The sequence below is a fragment of the Macrobrachium rosenbergii genome, chromosome 55 (assembly GCF_040412425.1).
Source record: "Macrobrachium rosenbergii isolate ZJJX-2024 chromosome 55, ASM4041242v1, whole genome shotgun sequence".
NCBI lineage: Eukaryota > Metazoa > Arthropoda > Malacostraca > Decapoda > Palaemonidae > Macrobrachium > Macrobrachium rosenbergii.
Window position 1 is genome coordinate 32,958,934 of NC_089795.1, and position 17,862 is coordinate 32,976,795.

The 17,862-nt window shown below is 39.1% G+C and overlaps 1 protein-coding gene across 2 annotated transcripts in view; it reads right to left on the reverse strand.

The window, feature by feature from the left end:
* The window catches only part of LOC136835936 (transmembrane anterior posterior transformation protein 1 homolog), a 46,910-nt gene that overhangs the window by 16,855 nt on the left and 12,193 nt on the right, over positions 1-17,862 (reverse strand). For both annotated transcript variants that reach the window (XM_067099814.1, XM_067099813.1), the window contains exons 4-6: positions 10,855-11,043; positions 8,737-8,959; positions 4,568-4,718 (exon numbers count right to left, since the gene is read on the reverse strand). In XM_067099814.1, the coding sequence (XP_066955915.1) occupies positions 4,568-4,718; positions 8,737-8,959; positions 10,855-10,976 (496 nt within the window). In that variant the 5' untranslated portion in view covers positions 10,977-11,043. The remainder of the gene's footprint in view (positions 1-4,567; positions 4,719-8,736; positions 8,960-10,854; positions 11,044-17,862) is intronic.

Consider the following 17,862-nt stretch of genomic DNA (forward strand, 5'->3'; position numbering starts at 1 on the left):
TCTGAAATGTGAACGGTAAAATCAGGGCTGGCAACGGTAAAATCAGGGCTGGCAACCACATGCAATCTCCTGAAACAATAATAACACAAGAAAATTCACCTCCCTGACTCTGAAAGGTTGGCATGCCTGAAAAGCCACGAAAACAATGCAACAACTTGTCAGGTGACATACAGTGGCATTCAGGATTTAGCCTACCTCACGCTGACCCGACGTTGGGATGATGGAGCATCTTGGGCAACATCAAATAAATTCTGGAGCCGAAAGACAGGAAACCTCATTAGCTATATGAAGAGTCATAATAGAAATGCGTAGAAATAATATCCTTCCCATAGAAATTAACTGTAAATTAAATATAAGGCAGACAAAAGTATTCAGGTGGATCAAACATTCTCACAAAGAGAACCTCAAGAATCGGCCTAGAAAAGGACGATCCTGATGCACTACTCGAGAGCAGGATGACCAGATCATTGTTAAAGTCATTTCACAGCCTACAACAACCTGTGAAGGTGAAAAAAAGAACTAGGTCTTCAAATTTCTAATGTTACGGTGAGAAGGAGACTGCACAACCAGGGAATTCATCCGAGAAGTCTGGCTATCAAAACCCCACTGTCTCAGAGTCACCAAGAGCAACGAGTAGCTTTCACTCTTCAGTGTCTACCATCTGAATCATGATTCTGGGATAACGTTATATGGTGTGATGAGCAGACTTTTGCTAGCGACAATCATGGCATACTCCACTGCTGGCAACCTAGTAACACAAGGTAAGTAATTATTACTGCTAATTTTTGTGTAGGCTTAGGCCTATGTGTAACATGAACTTTCTTTACTACACTGACTACATACTTACAAGCTCGTTAAAATATAACGTTTCTTTTTTCTTTCAAGGATAACAATTTAAGCCTATTAGAATTCCAATGAATTACCTATCAAGAATGGGAGAACATTCTTCATATCAATGTAAATTCCTTATTGCTGAATTTTATGAATACTGAGTGATATTCAGCACTGAAATATTCATTTATTTGCGATAACATTTTTTCTTATCTCAGTTTCTAGGTTCAATAAAGAAAATATTCAACCGTTGTGGCGAAGTGGAAGAATTTCAGCAGGATTATGGGGATGGATAGCTGCATGTGGCCCAGGGGAGCTGATTCCCATCAACTAGCGTTTAACCAGACAGGAATAAGCAGAAATTCTTGATGAAGTCCTGATCCCATGGGTGAGGGAAAACTACTACCGAATCATTTTCAGTCTACTGCCTTATAAATGGACAACTCTTGTGTTCATAACTCAAAAGTGGTCAGTGAATGGTTTGCTGAACAGAACAATGTCATACGTATGGACTGGCCTGCAAAAATCTCCTGACCTCAATCTGATTGAAAATCTTTGGGGACAAATGGTAAGGGAATGGGATACTGGGACAGCCTATCAGTGTAGGAATCATTAAGACCAAAAAGAGGATGAATAATAATTGTCAACGCTAAAAAAGTAGATTCAATGCCAATTAGGCTATGAGCTGTGACTGACAATATGGAGGTCATACTAAATACTGTATTAGACTTATTTTTTCTTATTCATATTTATGCTGTGAGTTACAATTTAACTCATTATTCAGTTAATGTATAATGTTATCTTTATATAAAAAAAGGAAATTTGTTTACTGTTATATCAAAGGAATATTAATTTATATTATACTAAAGAAATATACATTTACTGTTACTTTTTATTCACTATCATAATGTGTAAGACAGAAGGAAAATTAAATTATTTAATGAACTGTTGTTAATTGTGAGAAAGAGACTGTTTTTTAAGCTTCATATGTCTTTTGTTCTTATATGACTGAATTTATTATAATTTATATTTAGTTTCTTAGGACATTTCACATTTAATATTTCAATAAAATTTTCTAGTGTTACTGTTTTTATTCCTTTTATCCTTTATGATTCCACAATAGGCCTAACACTGAACAGCTTAATACAAACAAATGTTTCTGACCACTAGACCTACTAATGAGATTTAATTCTTAACAAGAGCTCAAAAACTGAAATCATACATAATTGATAAAGCAAAAGCTTTGCTTTTTGTTATTTTAGTTTTTACCTTTTAACTTTTTCTCAAGTAAAATCATATCAGAGCCTGGAATTACAAGTAAGCCACTACGATAATTTGAAAGATAGCGTCCCTTTAAATCAGCCACTTCTCAGCAACTCTGCTACCTATGGCACCCTCCCCATGCTGTAGTTGCCAGATGTTACTTTCTAAGTAAACAATTTGTCCAAAACTCTGATTGAGAGTATCAATAATTTTGTACTTGACTGTACAAATGGTAGATTTTGCCATATCATACTGCCTGGCGATGTCAGTAACATAAACGCCATCCTTGTGTTTCTTTATTATTTCTTTCTTCACTTCTACAGTGATATGCTTAGACTTCCTTCCAGTATCACTTTTTACATTCTTAGAAGCCATGATGATGGTTTGCCTGTAACCTGTAATGACACTAAAGCAAGAAAAAAAAAAATTAGGTTCACAGACATAACACTTGATCACAGACATAACACTTGAACATTTTGTTGGGTGGTCACTTTAAAACAGTGCGCAATATATAGAAGAGAGGCACCCAAAATATGTTTTAATCTACGTGTAATTACACTACAACACAGAATTAACTTTCATGAGCACAAAACTCAAACATATACGCTGTTTATGTTAGGTGCGGCACCAAAAAATGTAATTACACTACTGCAAAAAAAACAAAAGGAAAGAGTGAACACATTTACAGAAGACAGACCAATACACCAATGAGCATACGTTCACTACGATGGCACTATAACAGAAATTTCCAGAATACTGTATGTAGTTTCTGATGCAATCTTGATCCAAAGTTATACTATCTCGTGTTGAACACGTCATAAAAGGAAGCTTTTAGAACTTTTTCTGACATAATCCTGGTCAAATATTGCGTATTCACAAAAACTGGATTCTTCATCGAGCAGTATGTGTTAACAACAGGAGCTCACAAACTTTGATATCTGGATTTCCCCTTGCTGCAGCCACTCTTGGAAAAGAGATATTTCTTTTTTAATATATTTCTTCAGTAAACAAAAAATAATTAACATTACAAGACAGTAACAGTCAAAAACAATAATTTTGAAAATCTCTCTCACTATTTTTTCTTTTTCGGATATTGACCTTTGAAGGATATACAGCTTACATCTAAAACAAGTTTTTTTATACATTCCTGTCATTCTTGGATATAATATACACTTTGTGTTTTGGGTGGATTTCTTTGGTAAATGGACCCTTTTAGGGAAGCAAAAAAAATTTTCAAACATCTGGTTTAAAAATTCATGAAACAGGACTGTTCGATTCCACTGTACTCTTCTTGTAATGTCTCCAGTCTTCATATGCTTCTCCTCCACAGATTAATAGCAAATATGTTTCCTCTCTAATTCAACATAAAAGAAGCTTTTAGAACTTTTTCTGACATAATCTTTCAAATATATTCTGGATTCTTCATCGAGCAGTGCCTCACAAACTTTGATATCTGCAGCCACTCTTGGAAAAGAGATATTTCTTTTAATATATTTCTTCAGTAAACAAAAATAATTAACATTACAAGACAGTAACAGTCAAAAACAATAATTTTGAAATCTCTCTCACTATTTTTTTTCTTTTTTCGGATATTCGACCTTTGAAGAGATATACAGTAGTAAAGACATACAGTACATCTAAAACAAGTTTTTTTTTATACATTCCGCAACCATTCTTGGATATAATATACACTTTGTGTTTTGGGTGGTTCTTTGGGGCGCTTTCAATGGACCCTTTTAGGGGAAGCAAAAAAAAAAATTTTCAAACATCTGGTTTGTAACCCAATTCATGAACAGGACTGTTCGTTAACCGAGGTACCACTGTACTCTTCTTGTAATGTCTCAGTCTTCATATGCTTCTCCTCCACAGATTAATAGCAAATATGTTCCTCTCTAATTCACAGTATGTGTTTATGATAAATGTGCATACATTACGTTATTATGTATACTTAGATATACAGATATAACTATAGAAAACAATGAAATAAAGATGATGCAATAAACACAGTAAGAAAAAATTACACAATAACGTTATGATCATGATTCATTTCAAATTTACTAGAAAAAGGGTCAATTATTTACAATGATAATTATTACAAAAGGACTTATTTTTTTTTGTCATTTGATATGAAAGACTTACAGTACATGGTTTAGCTGTAATTCTCAGCAATGAAACTGAAGAGAAAGATCTCAGCAACACACAACCAAAGGAGGAAATGCATAAAATGAAACTAAAACATAGGTAAGCCTTCACTATCAAAATAGATGAAAACACCAATGAAAGAGTAATGGTAAGCTCAGGTGGAAGGGACTTCTCTGAATCAACATATTCCATCACTGGTTTCAAGTGCTAATGGGGGAATTTAAATTCTGGGATAAATCTCAAAATTACCAGTGATGAAATAAGAGCAATTCTATGAGCACATTTTAAAACTTCACTATGACATAGAAGTAACAAGAAAAAAGTACTGTACCTTCTTTCCATGCATATTCCTTCATAGTTTGTATAACAACTACAAGAAGGAGAACACAGTTGTGGAACCTTTCCCGAACATCACTGCACGATATTTGCAACAAGTTATTTCTATCAAACTTCTTGAATACAGCTCCTTTCAATTCTACAAACTGAAATATGAATTGAAACCAATTGAGATGCCCAGCGGAGCAAGGGCGCAAGCACCGTTTTTTACAAACAGAAAAATGTATTTAAAGTTTTCAAACATCAATATCTTTGGAACCAGCCATACGATTTTAATCTAGTTTTCACCATTTTAAAGGAAATTTATCTGTGTATCATACATCCAAAATATTTTGGCATCATTATATGTTATACTTCAGCTATAGCATAAAATGTTAGGTAAAAGAGTGTGCCAGTTTGTTATTTTGCTTGATTATAATAATTTTTGCAGTTGAATATACTATTTTGGCCATCTCGTAATTACTGACATTACAACACATAAGAATAAATGTTATAAATAGTAAAAAAAAAAAAAAGTCATGTTCAACAGCAAAAAACATAAGCACATTCAATATGAAAAAAAAAGAGGTATAAATGCATTTGAAGATTTCAAACAACAATATCTTTGAAAACAATCATACAATTTTAATCTAGTTTTAACCATTTTAAAGGAAATTTATCCTTGTACAATACATAAAAAAATTATGGCATTATTATATATTATACTTAAGCTATAGCATAAAATGTAAGGTAAAGTAGTATGTGCCAGCTTGTTATTTTGTTTGATTATATTGATTTTGCAGTTGAATATACTTTTCTTTGGCCATCTCTTAATTATTGATCTATAACACATAATAAATGTTATACATAGTAAAGTCATATTCGCAGCAAAAAACATAAGCATGCTCAATATGAAAAAAAGGTAAAAACGCATCTGAAGATTTCAAACATCTTTGAAACCAACCATACGAATTTAGTCTAGTTTTCACCATTTTAAAGGAAATTTATCCCTGCGCCATATACCCAAAAATTATGGCATTATTATACGTTATACTTAAGCTATACCATAAAATGTAAGGTAAAGTAGAGTGTGCTGGCTTGTTATTTTGCTTGTTTATAATGATTTTTGCAGTTGAATATACTTTTTTTGGCCATCTCTTAATTACTGACATTACAACACAAGAATAAATATTATAAATAGTAAAAAAAAAAAGTCATGTTAAACAGCAAAAAACATAAGCATGCTCAATGAAATTTATCCCTGTACCATATATCCAAAAATTATGGCATTACTATATGTTATACTTAAGCTATAGCATAGAATGTAAGGTAAAGTAGAGTGTGCCAACTTGTTATTTTGCTTAATTATAATGATTTTTGCAGTGGAATTTGCTTTCTTTGGCCATCTCTTAATTCACCTTCACTAATAACGATCTCGTGGTGATCACTATTATCAACACTATCAGCCATAGTTAATACACTATTGAATTACTACAAAAATACTTGTAAAAAGTTAAAAAAACATCCATCAGTAAGACTACAGTCCGTTAGCGGGTGATCTGGCAAGCCAATAGAAATACGAGTCCAGTCTGTGCACGTTTTCATTGGCCGCTGAAACCGAGCAGGAGTTGGGTGGAGAGAGAGCAATGCTCACTCCCCCATAACCCATGTGCGCACCACCCTGGGTTTAAAGAGACAAATGGAAAAGCGCCCTTGCGCACGGGAGTTTGTTGGCCCAAGTTTCCACACCACGTGAGAGTGAAAAAGTACTTGTGTTCAATGGCGTATTAGACCATGATGTTTCCAGCCTAAGGTCACATACGAAGTACTCATGCATAGAGGGAAGCCTGGGGAAAAATGTCATACTGCTAACTCTATTCTGACTGCGGTGGCGCTTATGCCCTTGTTCCATTGCGCACCTCAATTAAACTTTCTCAAAAAGTTGTAAATAATGAGAAACAAAATGCGTGAATTGTACAGAAAAAAGCTTAATTTTTTATAAAAAATTAGTTTTTCCACCCTAATCCATTACGCATACATGCCCATATTCATGGTCTTTAGATGTCCCCATACAGCACTCTATTAGTCTAACAGACAGGTGATAAGAATAACAGCTTGGCAGATGTGGCACCAAGAGTCGTGGGTACTTATAATCAATCTGTCTCACTTTTTGTGTAGTCTGTGTATGAAGCCAAGAGATCAGTTGGCCTAATACATAGGAAATTATGTGAGTACAAACGCTATCCTACTTACGAACGAGTTATGTTCAGAACGGCTCTTCATACCTTGATTTGTCTATAAGTTGGTTTTAATATGTACAGTAGTGCATAAATTTTGTTGATGTTCACATTCAAATTTTGCTCTGGGCACCTATCTGCTAGTAAGAATTTTTGCAAAGAGCAGAACATGAGTAGAAGAACCTGTTCCTTTAACCTGTTCCCTGATTATCCCGAGTACAGTGCATTCTCGTGATTAACTACCATGTACTATTCTTACAATGATGAGGATATTTGTTCATACTCTTAAAATATTCCTAATTATTTCTATCTTCCCGATTTAACTCAGTCTGTGATGAATACCCTTTTTCTAATTTCCCATTTTCTGTATTTAGCATGTATTTTTTAAAATCATGCAGTACTATAAAGAATTACTTTGGATGCTAGAAAGGTAAACAGAAAGCTAAATTTTGAGTGCTGCTTGAATCTAAATTTTATTTTCTTCTTTTTACCTAACATCCAAAGTAATTCCTTATAATACTGCATGATTTACAGATATATATATATTAAATACAGAAAATGGGTATTCATCACCGACTGAGTTAAATCGGAAAGATAGAAATAAGTAGGAATATTTTAAGAGCATGAACGAATATTCTCAGGATTGTAAGATAAATACAAATGAGATAATCACGAGAATACTCAGGATAATCAGGGAAGGGGTTAAAGGAACAGATTCTTCTTCCTCATGTTCTTCTGTTCTTTGCAAAAATTCTTGCTAGCAGAATAGGCACCCAGAGCAAAATTTGAACTTAGGGGTGGTAGGGGCGTGCTCCAAACACAATTTTAACTTGTGGCCCTGTCTGTTTGTAAGTAGGGTAGTGTCTGTAAATAAAATAACTGTTGATGTAGTGATGATGATGCCAACAGTTCTAGTTAGGATAGTTAAAACTTACTTTTCGCACCCCTTACAAAGAAAATACATATACAACCTAAAGTTCACTAACCTTAGTGTGAACAAACTTTAGAAGTACAAGCTAGCTAACCCCTAAATAACAGTTAGCAGTAAGCACTAAACTTGATTAACTGACACCAAAACAGGAGAAAAGTATAAAACCAAATAAACCAAAATTGCCAGAGCTATAGCTAACTGCTGCAAAAAAAAAATGTTTTCAGAATTGCAAATGTGAAATTACTTACAATTATTGTGCTTAACTGCAAGGCCTGTGATCCCAAACACAAACACAAGCCATGGCTATCACTAAAGACAAAAAGAAATGGGAATAGACTGCAAAAATAATGAATCAGGTGAATTCAGTTAATTTTGCAGTATAGGACATAGACTGGGAATTTTTGGACATTATCTAAATAATGGGGCTGTGATGCTACAAACAAAATAGTACACTAACTTAAGATACAATATTTACTTTTCATGCCTTTACCTTTTTATTTCAGCCTAGACCCCCAAATAAATGTCTCTTAACATGGTTATAAGGGCTGGCAAACATCTTTAGTTTCTGGAGCTACTAATAGCCATTTTTTATAAGCCTCCTTTCTTTAACAAGCATGTCCTAGTGTTCAGTAATGAAAACTTCATTTGCAACAAATTCTCTTTACAAATGAATAACTTGGTTGTAAAAAGCAAAAATAACTGTTAGCAGAAATAATTTTTGAAAGGTTATAATGTCAGCCAACTCTTTCACAGTGGATGATGTGACAGTTGTGAAAAGAATATTTGAAAAATGAAAATGTCAGCAAAACTCCAACAGAAGAAGCCATAAAAGTGGGAAAGGTGCAGGGAGAAGGCATACAAAAGGCAGTAGACGTAATGTGTGGCTCTAATACCTGGAATGGATTACAAATAGACAGAGAGAGGAGAATCAAGTATTTGTAAAATTTCAGAGGATACTAATGACATTTAGAATGTAAAACTTCAAAGGATAAAAAATTCACATACAGTTTTACTTACATTGTTGGAAATAACGATAGTGAGAAGGCCTTTATTATCTGAATTGATTGCCACATTGAGAGTTAATGCCTGAAGTAGAACAATTGTAGAATGAATAGCAACATACAGAGTTGCAACTATCAAATGAAAAAGAACTCCAAAATGTTCTCGTTTTCTTCCCCTAGGTTCAGTAGCAGTCCAGAATAGCGCATCCAATGTGTCTTGACCAAACGCAGACATCAATCTGGAAAAATGAGGTCTATTAATATTTAAGTTAGGTATATTCTTGTCTATATTGTTTACATTTCTAACTGCTTAACTGCATAAAAGTTAACTGAATACTCTTTGGTGTAATTCAGTATTTCTCCATTTCTCATGAGGAGAACAAAAGATTTTCATTACAAATTTATTTCATAAATGCAAACTTATTCTGGTCTATGGCCATGAGTTGACCAACAATGACGTAACAAGAACCTCTTGAATACTAAAATCATTGTGAAAGAGAAAGAGACCAGCTATACATAGACACATACAAATACACACAGACTATTGATTACAGCCAAAGTTAAGTATACCTTAGTTTTACCAGACCACTGAACTGATTAACAGCTCTCCTAGGGCTGGCCCGAAGGATTAGACTTATTTTACGTGGCTAAGAACCAACTGGTTACTTAGCAACGGGACCTACAGCTTATTGTGGAATCCGAACATTATAGCAAGAAATGAATTTCTATCACCAGAAACAAATTCCTCTAACTCTTCATCAGCTGGCCGGAGACTCGAACTTGGGCCTACCGAGTGCTAGACCACAGCTCTACCGACTCTCCCAACGAAGAGCTTTTGATTACAGCCAAATATTGACATATAAGATCATTACAAAGAATGAGATACAGAGTGGCAACCTTGTTCTTTGAAATCCAAACTGATTCACATAAAAGACTTCAGTATTAATACCTTTTTAAGGACAGGCAAAGATTAAGACTCTCCCCTAAGATTAAGAATCAGGAGAGGAAGAAAAGTTAAGTATACCTTAGTTTAACCAGACCACTAAGCTGATTAACAGCTCTCCTAGGGCTGGCCCGAAGGATTAGATTTATTTTACATGGCTAAGAACCAATTGGTTACCTAGCAACGGGACCTACAGCTTATTGTGGAATCCGAACCACACTATAACGAGAAATGAATTTCTATCACCAGAAATAAATTTCTCTAATTCTTGACTGGCCAGTCGGAGAATCGAACGCGGGGCCAGCAGAGTGCTAGCTGAGAAAGATACCAACCCGTCCAATGAGGAGAGGAAGAAAAGGGGGTAAATTGAAAGAGTATACATGTTATGATAGGGGACAGTACTAGAGGAAAGACCATGCAGCTGTCTTTGGTCTTATTTCTCCATGAATAACTTTCAAAAGTTTGATACACCAAGTATCAAGCCCAATGAGCTTTACTTACTTAACATGTAAATTTTCTATTGTAATTTTTCTGTGTACTTGTACTGCATGATCAGACACAAGGGCAGATAAATTTGAAAGTCAACTGCCTAAACAAGAGTTTTTCCAATTAGAGACAAGTTGGCCATCATGCCTGTAGCACGGACTTTAGTTATAACAAAGTTTTCAGGAATATGTATACAATACTTTCTTGTTATCGTTATTTAAGTATGTGTCTGTGGAACGAGTACTAAGGCAGATCCGTGTAAATAAACTCCATGTTATAGGGTTCTGAAGGTAGACAATATCTGAGGAAGCAAGAGGCAAATGCACTCAGCTGTTAATGCACATCTTTCAGTCAATAATCTTGTGAGTCCACTGGTTGTTCACAAAAATGGATGGAAAGCAAAACAAACTGGAACAGAAAAGGATAAATAATGTGCATCACACAAAAAATGTGTATAAAACATGATCACAGACTTGAAGAAGAGAGTTCAGTCATATCCCCAATTAAAAGGCATCCTTCCTTCTTGGAAACAATATTCTTTACTCCTAAGAATTTCAAGTACCAGAACCATAATACCAGGTTCTAGTAAGGCAATGATTTGTATTATATAAAAATATAATAAATATGTCTGTTTTAGAACTAACTCACATAAAAACTTGACTTTCAGAGCTCAAACTGTTTTACTTTACCAAACTAATTCCTCACCTGTCAGCAATCTCAAGCATGTTGAAGAATAAGTACAACTTTATTGTAGACTGAGTCTTGATTATATGGTAGCAAACAGAGGTATCGATGTAGCCAATTAAATAACAACATATCAAAACCATGAGCCCTTTCAGCAAGTCAACAATTTCAGCTGGCTTGAGAATTCGTCTATTTTTGTTAAAGAAAATTCTGAAATAGAAAAAGAGCCATTTAGACAATGTTTGCATGATATAAGAATTTTGACTTGCTAAACCAAAACATATATCCTACAAATTTTAGCACCACTATAAGATAACTTTTTTCAAAATGTTAGACTTTTACTAACTTTCACAAACAAATATAAGTGATGTATGATTTTTTACCAAGTACTGTGTATAATTTTTTAAATAATTACCATTTTTAAAACAAATTTACACACACACTTGCAAATGCACAATGAAGTACACACAATATATATAACTGAAATAATGATAGGAGCACATGCAATGGTCACTATACTATAATGAGGCTAAATTAGGATCACCAGCTCACTCCACTATTGGAACTACAGGCATTCTGTCTATTATTTAGCATCTTTTTGTAAATACATTTGCGCATTATTTCTTCACAATTCTGCAATCTGTTAAAGTCTGCAATGGCAGAGCTTTGTGTAACTGTTCAGCTTTTAATTATAGGCTTCACAATGGATTTCTCACTTGGTTGCTTAAAAAAATTCATATATTTAAATTTAAGTAGTCACCTTGTTCAAGTTCATCTTTAAGGAAGTAAAACATTTAAGAGATTTCATTTTGTTACTAATACTGTAGCCATTTTACATGTTGGTGTTGTATAGCTGTTGAAAATATTTATCTTTTGCAGTGAGAACTATGATACTGACATGATGGGTATAGAAACTGGGATGGCTGAGCATGTGTAGACAGTAGTAAAGTATGTTGTATTATTAGTATACATACACAATTTTTACATAATCATTATTATTTATTTTATAATGCATGGTTTTTTTATTTACTGATATTAAGTATTCTTTTATTTCAGGTTGAGTGGCAGCACTGAAGTTTTATTGCTAGAGCTTTCCTGCTGCTATCCACATGACTCCATAGGGTAGTAAAAGAAGGCATTGTGGTGGAAGAGAGAAGACTTTACATCATGAAAGGCACCTCTTTCCTCATTATATGTCAATCAACACTGTCCATCCTTTTCCCTATTTTACAAACTGATAGGTGTAGTATGCATACTGAAAGCTTAAGCCACTACCTGGTCCTATGTTTGAGTCTGCATGCATTTATGACTACTTTGCTGCTTTCCATCAAGTAATATTTGATGTATACTGTTGTACACGTAAAATAAATGTTGTTATAACTTTCCTTTCTTGGTATTTCCTCTGTTTCATTATTTTGTAAAATAGTTTTCTGTTAAGAGTAAAAATGATATTTTTATGATAAAATAAAGTTTTGTACATACTTACCGGCAGATATATATTTAGCTATAGTCTCCGACGTTCCCAACAGAAATTCAAATTTCGCGCACACGCGACAGGTAGGTCAGGTGATCTACCATTCCGCCGCTGGGTGGCGGGAATAGAACCATTCCCGTTTTCTAATCAGATTTTCTTCCACCTGTCTCCTGAGGGGAGGCTGGGAGGGCCATTAATCGTATATATCTGCCGGGTAAGTATGTACAAAACTTTATTTATAAAAATATCATTTTTGTACATGCAACTTACCTGTCAGATATATACTTAGCTGATTGGCACCCTTGGAGGAGGGCAAGAGACAGCTAATAACTAAAAACGGAAAACAACATATGTTGTAGGATATACAAAAACCATGGTTCTTACCTGATTGGGCAGAAGACTTTATGGATACTGTCTATGAGTCTGCTTGCCTCAAGAGCTTCAGCGAGGATGTGACCTATGACTGACAGCCCTTCTGGATCGTGTCAATGGGGGATGACCCACTTACATGACAGAGCCTGTTATGGATCGTGTCAATGGGGGCTGACCCACTTACATGACAGAGCCTTTACCTGAATCATATCAATTAGGGCTATCCTCTTACATGACAGAGCTAGGTATTAATAAAAACTACAAGGAGCTAAACAACCAATCCCGACCACCTGACCAAGCCTAACCTTGTTAGTAATACAAGATGAAAGGGAGGCTTTACAACACTCTTCCAACCGACCATAAAAACACACATCACCACGCATTAAAAACAGCTAACATAGCTAGACTAAAAGGATTAGATTCAGCTCCTTGACCCAGCACCGAATCCGCAGATATACGAGGCTCCAGAGAGAAGCACTTCTCATAAGTAACACGCACATCTCTCAAATAATGAGAAGCGAACACCGAATTACATCTCCAGTAAGAAGAGTCCACAATAGACTGGAGAGACCAAGACTTGTGAAAAGCCAGAGAAGTAGCTATGGCTCTCACCTCATGTGCATTAACTCTCAGGAGCTTCAAGTGCTTGTCCTTGCAAGAAAGATGCGCCTCCTTGATGACGTCTCTGATAAAGAATGCTTGGGCGTTCTTAGAAATAGTTCTTGTAGGATCCTTTACTGAGCACCAAAGACTTTCAGTATTACCTCCGAGCTGTTTCTTTCTATCTAGATAGAATTTAAGGCTTCTCACTGGACAGACAGTGCTCTCCAACTCTTGTCCTGTTGAAGTCGAAAGTCCTTTGACCTCAAAACTCCTAGGCCATGGCTTGGAAGGGTTCTCATTCTTCGCTAGGAAGAGGGGCTTAAAGGAGCAAATCGCAGAGTCCTTTTTAAATCCGACTGTACCTTCCAAAGCCTGTAATTCGCTAATTCTCTTCACCGGAAGCAAGAGCAAAAAGGAACAAAGACTTCCTAGTCAGATCCCTGAACGAAGCAGATCGAGGGGGCTCAAACTTTGGACATCAGGAATTTCAAAACCACGTCCAAATTCCAGCTGGGAGGTCTAGGGGACTTGTTTTTAGACGTTTCGAACGACCTGATAAGGTCGTGAAGGTCCTTATTCTCCAAGATGTTAAGATCTCTATGTCTAAAAACCGAAGAAAGCATACTTCTGTATCCCTTAATGGTGGAAACCGCCAGATTACACTGTTCCCTTAAGTAAATAAGGAAATCCGCGATGTCCGTTACAGAGGTACTGGAAGAGGACACTTTCTGAGCCCTGCACCATCTTCTAAAAACCTCCCACTTCGACTGGTAGAGGCGCAAGGTAGAAGATCTCCTGGCTCTGGCGATAGCCTTTGCAGCCTTGCGCGAAAAACCCTTCGCTCTAACCAATCCTTCGATAGTCTGAAGGCAGTTAGGTTGAGAGCGGGGAGATTCTTGTGGAATCTGTCGAAGTGGGGTTGTCTGAGAAGATCGCTCCTGAGAGGGAGCGACCTGGGAAAGTCCATCATCCATTCCAGTACCTCTGTGAACCAGTCTTGAGATGGCCAAAAGGGGGCGATCAGGGTCAATTTGGTGCCTGTCGAGGCAGCGAATTTTCTTACTACTTCCCCCAGGATCTTGAAGGGGGGAAAAGCATACCCGTCCAGACCTTCCCAATTTAGGAGAAGGCCGTCTATCGCTACTGCTCTGGGGTCCGAGATAGGAGAGCAGTAGGTCTCCAGTCTTGCGTTCCAATGAGTGGCGAAGAGGTCGATATTGGGTCTCCCCCAAAGGCTCCACAGCCTTTCGCAAACCTCTGGATGGAGGGTCCACTCCGTGGGAAGAACTTGGTTCTTCCTGCTTAGTAGGTCTGCTCTCACATTCCTTTCCCCCTGTACGAACCTGGTGAGGAGAATGATGTTCCTCTCCTCCGCCCACAGCAGCAGCCTCCTTGCTGTGTCGTAAAGGGAGAAGGAGTGTGTTCCTCCCTGCTTTCTGATATAAGCCAGCACTACCGACCCCCTGACTAGAGGTTCGAAGTGGACGAGTGCCAGATGGATAGCTGCGAGTTCCTTCTTGTTGATGTGCCAGGACATCTGTTCTCCTTCCCAGATGCCTGACACTTCTTCCGAGCCTAGTGTTGCTCCCCAACCCGACTCCGATGCGTCTGAAAACAACACTAGGCGAGGGCTCGGCGGTTGAAGAGGAATTCCTCGACCCAGCTTCTGGGGGTCCAACCACCAACGGAGATGTTCCTTTATCCGGCCCGAAACAAGGAAGGAATCTGTTAACTCTTGGGACTTCCGATCCCAATTTTCATTCAGGAAGAACTGAAGAGGTCTTAGGTGCAGCCTTCCTAGAGAAACGAACTGCTCCAGCGAGGAAATGGTCCCCAGCAGACTCATCCACTCCCTCGCGGAACAACTGTCCTTCTCTAAAAAGGCTGTCACCTTCTGCAGGCAGCGTTCCCTTCTTTCCAGGGAGGGAAACGCTTGAAAACCCCGAGAATCCATCAGAATCCCCAGGTAGACAATTCTCTGCTGAGGAATCATCTGGGACTTCTCGAGGTTTACTAAAAGTCCTAGGGACTGGATCAGTTTTAAGGTGAGAGATAGGTCCTCCAGACAACGGTCTCTCGAATGGGCGCGAATCAGCCAATCGTCGAGATACAAGGAGATCCTTACCCCCTCTAAATGTAGCCAATGAGCCACATTTTTTAGAATGCTCGTGAACACTTGGGGGGCTGTCGAAAGTCCGAAGCACAGAGCCCTGAACTGGAAGGTTCTTCCATTAACCATGAACCTGAGGTACTTCCTGGAGGAGGGATGGATGGGTACGTGGAAGTAGGCATCCTGAAGGTCGAGGGACACCATCCAATCTCCTGGACGAAGAGACGACAGAACAGAGGATGTCGTCTCCATCGAGAACTTCTTCTTGATGACAAAAACGTTCAGGGCGCTCACGTCCAGCACCGGTCTCCAACCCCCCGAAGTTTTCGGCACCAGAAAAAGCCGATTGTAAAACCCCGGGGAATGAAGATCTTGAACCGGTTCTATGGCTGCTTTTGCCAGCATTTGATCGACAGCTAGCAGAAGGGCTTGTCTTCGAACAGAGTCCTTGTATCTTGCCGATAACTCCCTTGGAGTTGTTGTCAAGGGAGGTTTTTCCCTGAAGGGGATGAGGTATCCTTTCCTCAGAATGGAGAGGGACCAGTCGTCCGGCCCCCTCTGTGCCCAGACCTCGGCGAAGTTCAGTAGTCTGGCACCCACTGGCGTCTGGAGGACTTGATTCTCACTTGGACTTCCTGACCGGGAGTCCTGAAGGTCTTCCTCTTCTTTCAGGTCTGCGCCTTCTGAAAGACCTGGTACCTCGAAAGGGCTCCTGAAAGGGAGCCTTCTCCTTCTTTGCAATCGGCGCTGCAGGTCTCATCCTTTTCGAGGATTGTGCAAGAAGATCTTGGGAAGCCTTTTCTGACAAGGATCGAGAAATCTCCTTTACTGTCTCTTGGGGGAACAGATGGCTCAAAAGAGGAGCGTACAAGAGGGAGGACCTCTGGAGAGGAGAAACAGATTTTGATAAAAAGGAGCTGAAGACGGATCTCTTCTTCAGCAACCCAGTTCCAAAAAGGGAAGCGATCTCCGTAGAGCCGTCCATGACCGCCTTGTCTAGGCAAGACAAAACGCTGCTGAGGTCTTCCATACTGATGAAGTCTTCGTCTAAAGTCCTCTTAGCTAAGGCCCCGAGAGACCAGTCCATGAAGTTGAAGACTTCTAGGATACGGAAAAGGCCCTTGAGGAAATGATCCAGCTCACACATACCCCAAGAAGCCTTGGCCGAATTGAGAGAGAGCCTTCTTGAAGAATCGACCAAGGAAGAGAAGTCCGATCCAGCCGATGAGGGGAGGGCCAACCCCATCGGTTCCTTGGTCTCATACCATATTCCAGCTCTGCCAGAGAGTCTGGAAGGAGGCAAGGAGAAAACTGTCTTGCCAGCATCCTTCTTCGATTGAAGCCACTCCCCGAAGCCCTTAAACGCCTTCTTCATTGAGATCGTCGGACGCATCTTCACCATAGAGGAGGATCTAGAGGTCTTCGTGCTCGAAAGCATAGAGCCAGGAGAAGGAGGAGAAGCAGGTTTAAGGGAATCTCCAAACTCCTGAACTAGTAAAGTTGTCAACCTCTTATAGTCAGAAATACTGACATCCTTGGGGGATTCATCCTCCGACAAAACTTCCAGGCCCGCAGGAGGAGGAGAACACTTGGACGAAGAAGGGCACTTGACAGGAGAAGAGCGCCTAGAAGGAGAGGAGCCTCTGACCACTGAAGAGCGCCTATCAGGGGAGAAGCGCCTGCTAGAAGTCTGGCGCCTGACAGGAGAAGAGCCTCTACTAGGAGAGAGGCGCCTACCAGAAGGGAGGGTGGCTGGGGAGGCGCTTCTATGAGCAGAAGTACGTGACTTGAAGTGAGAAGAGCGCTTGTCCGGAGAGAGGCGTTCTCTAACAGGAGAAGACCGACGACGAGGACGCGAGCGCCTGGAAGGAGAGGCGCTATCATCCGAGGAAGAGCGCCTAGAAGAGAAGCGCCTGCAAGGAGAGGAGCGCCTGCGAAGAGAAGAGCGCCTGCTACTGGAGGGGCGTTTAACAGGAGAAGAGCGCCTCAACGAAGAAGGAATCCTATCAGGAGAAGCGAGGTCAGGAGAAGAGCGCCTGCAAACTGAAGGGCGCTTGCTGGGAGAAGGATGTTTCTTGGAGGACTTGATGGGAAGAGAAACATCCTTCCTACGAGAAGAGCTCTTAGCCAAAGAGCCAGCAAGAGCAGAAAGCTGAGCCTGGAGGCCAACCAGGATCTGCTTAGTGGACTCCTGAACCCCTGAAGAAGAAGAGGGGGATCTTCGAGCTCTCTTCTTCACAACGGGAGAACCCTCTGGGAAGCGTTCTGGGCTAGAATCCATAGCGTCTCCTCTAGGCGCCTTCCAGGTCCTCTTCGAAGGGCGCGACTCCTCGGCCGAACTCCACCCGCGCTTGGGCGAAGACGAAGCAGAAGAAGAAAAACACTTCCTCAGGATCCCTTTTCTGTGGCGATCCAAGGCAGCCTGGGACGCGACAACAGGAGCTGCCGAAGGGATGCCTGACCGTTGGAA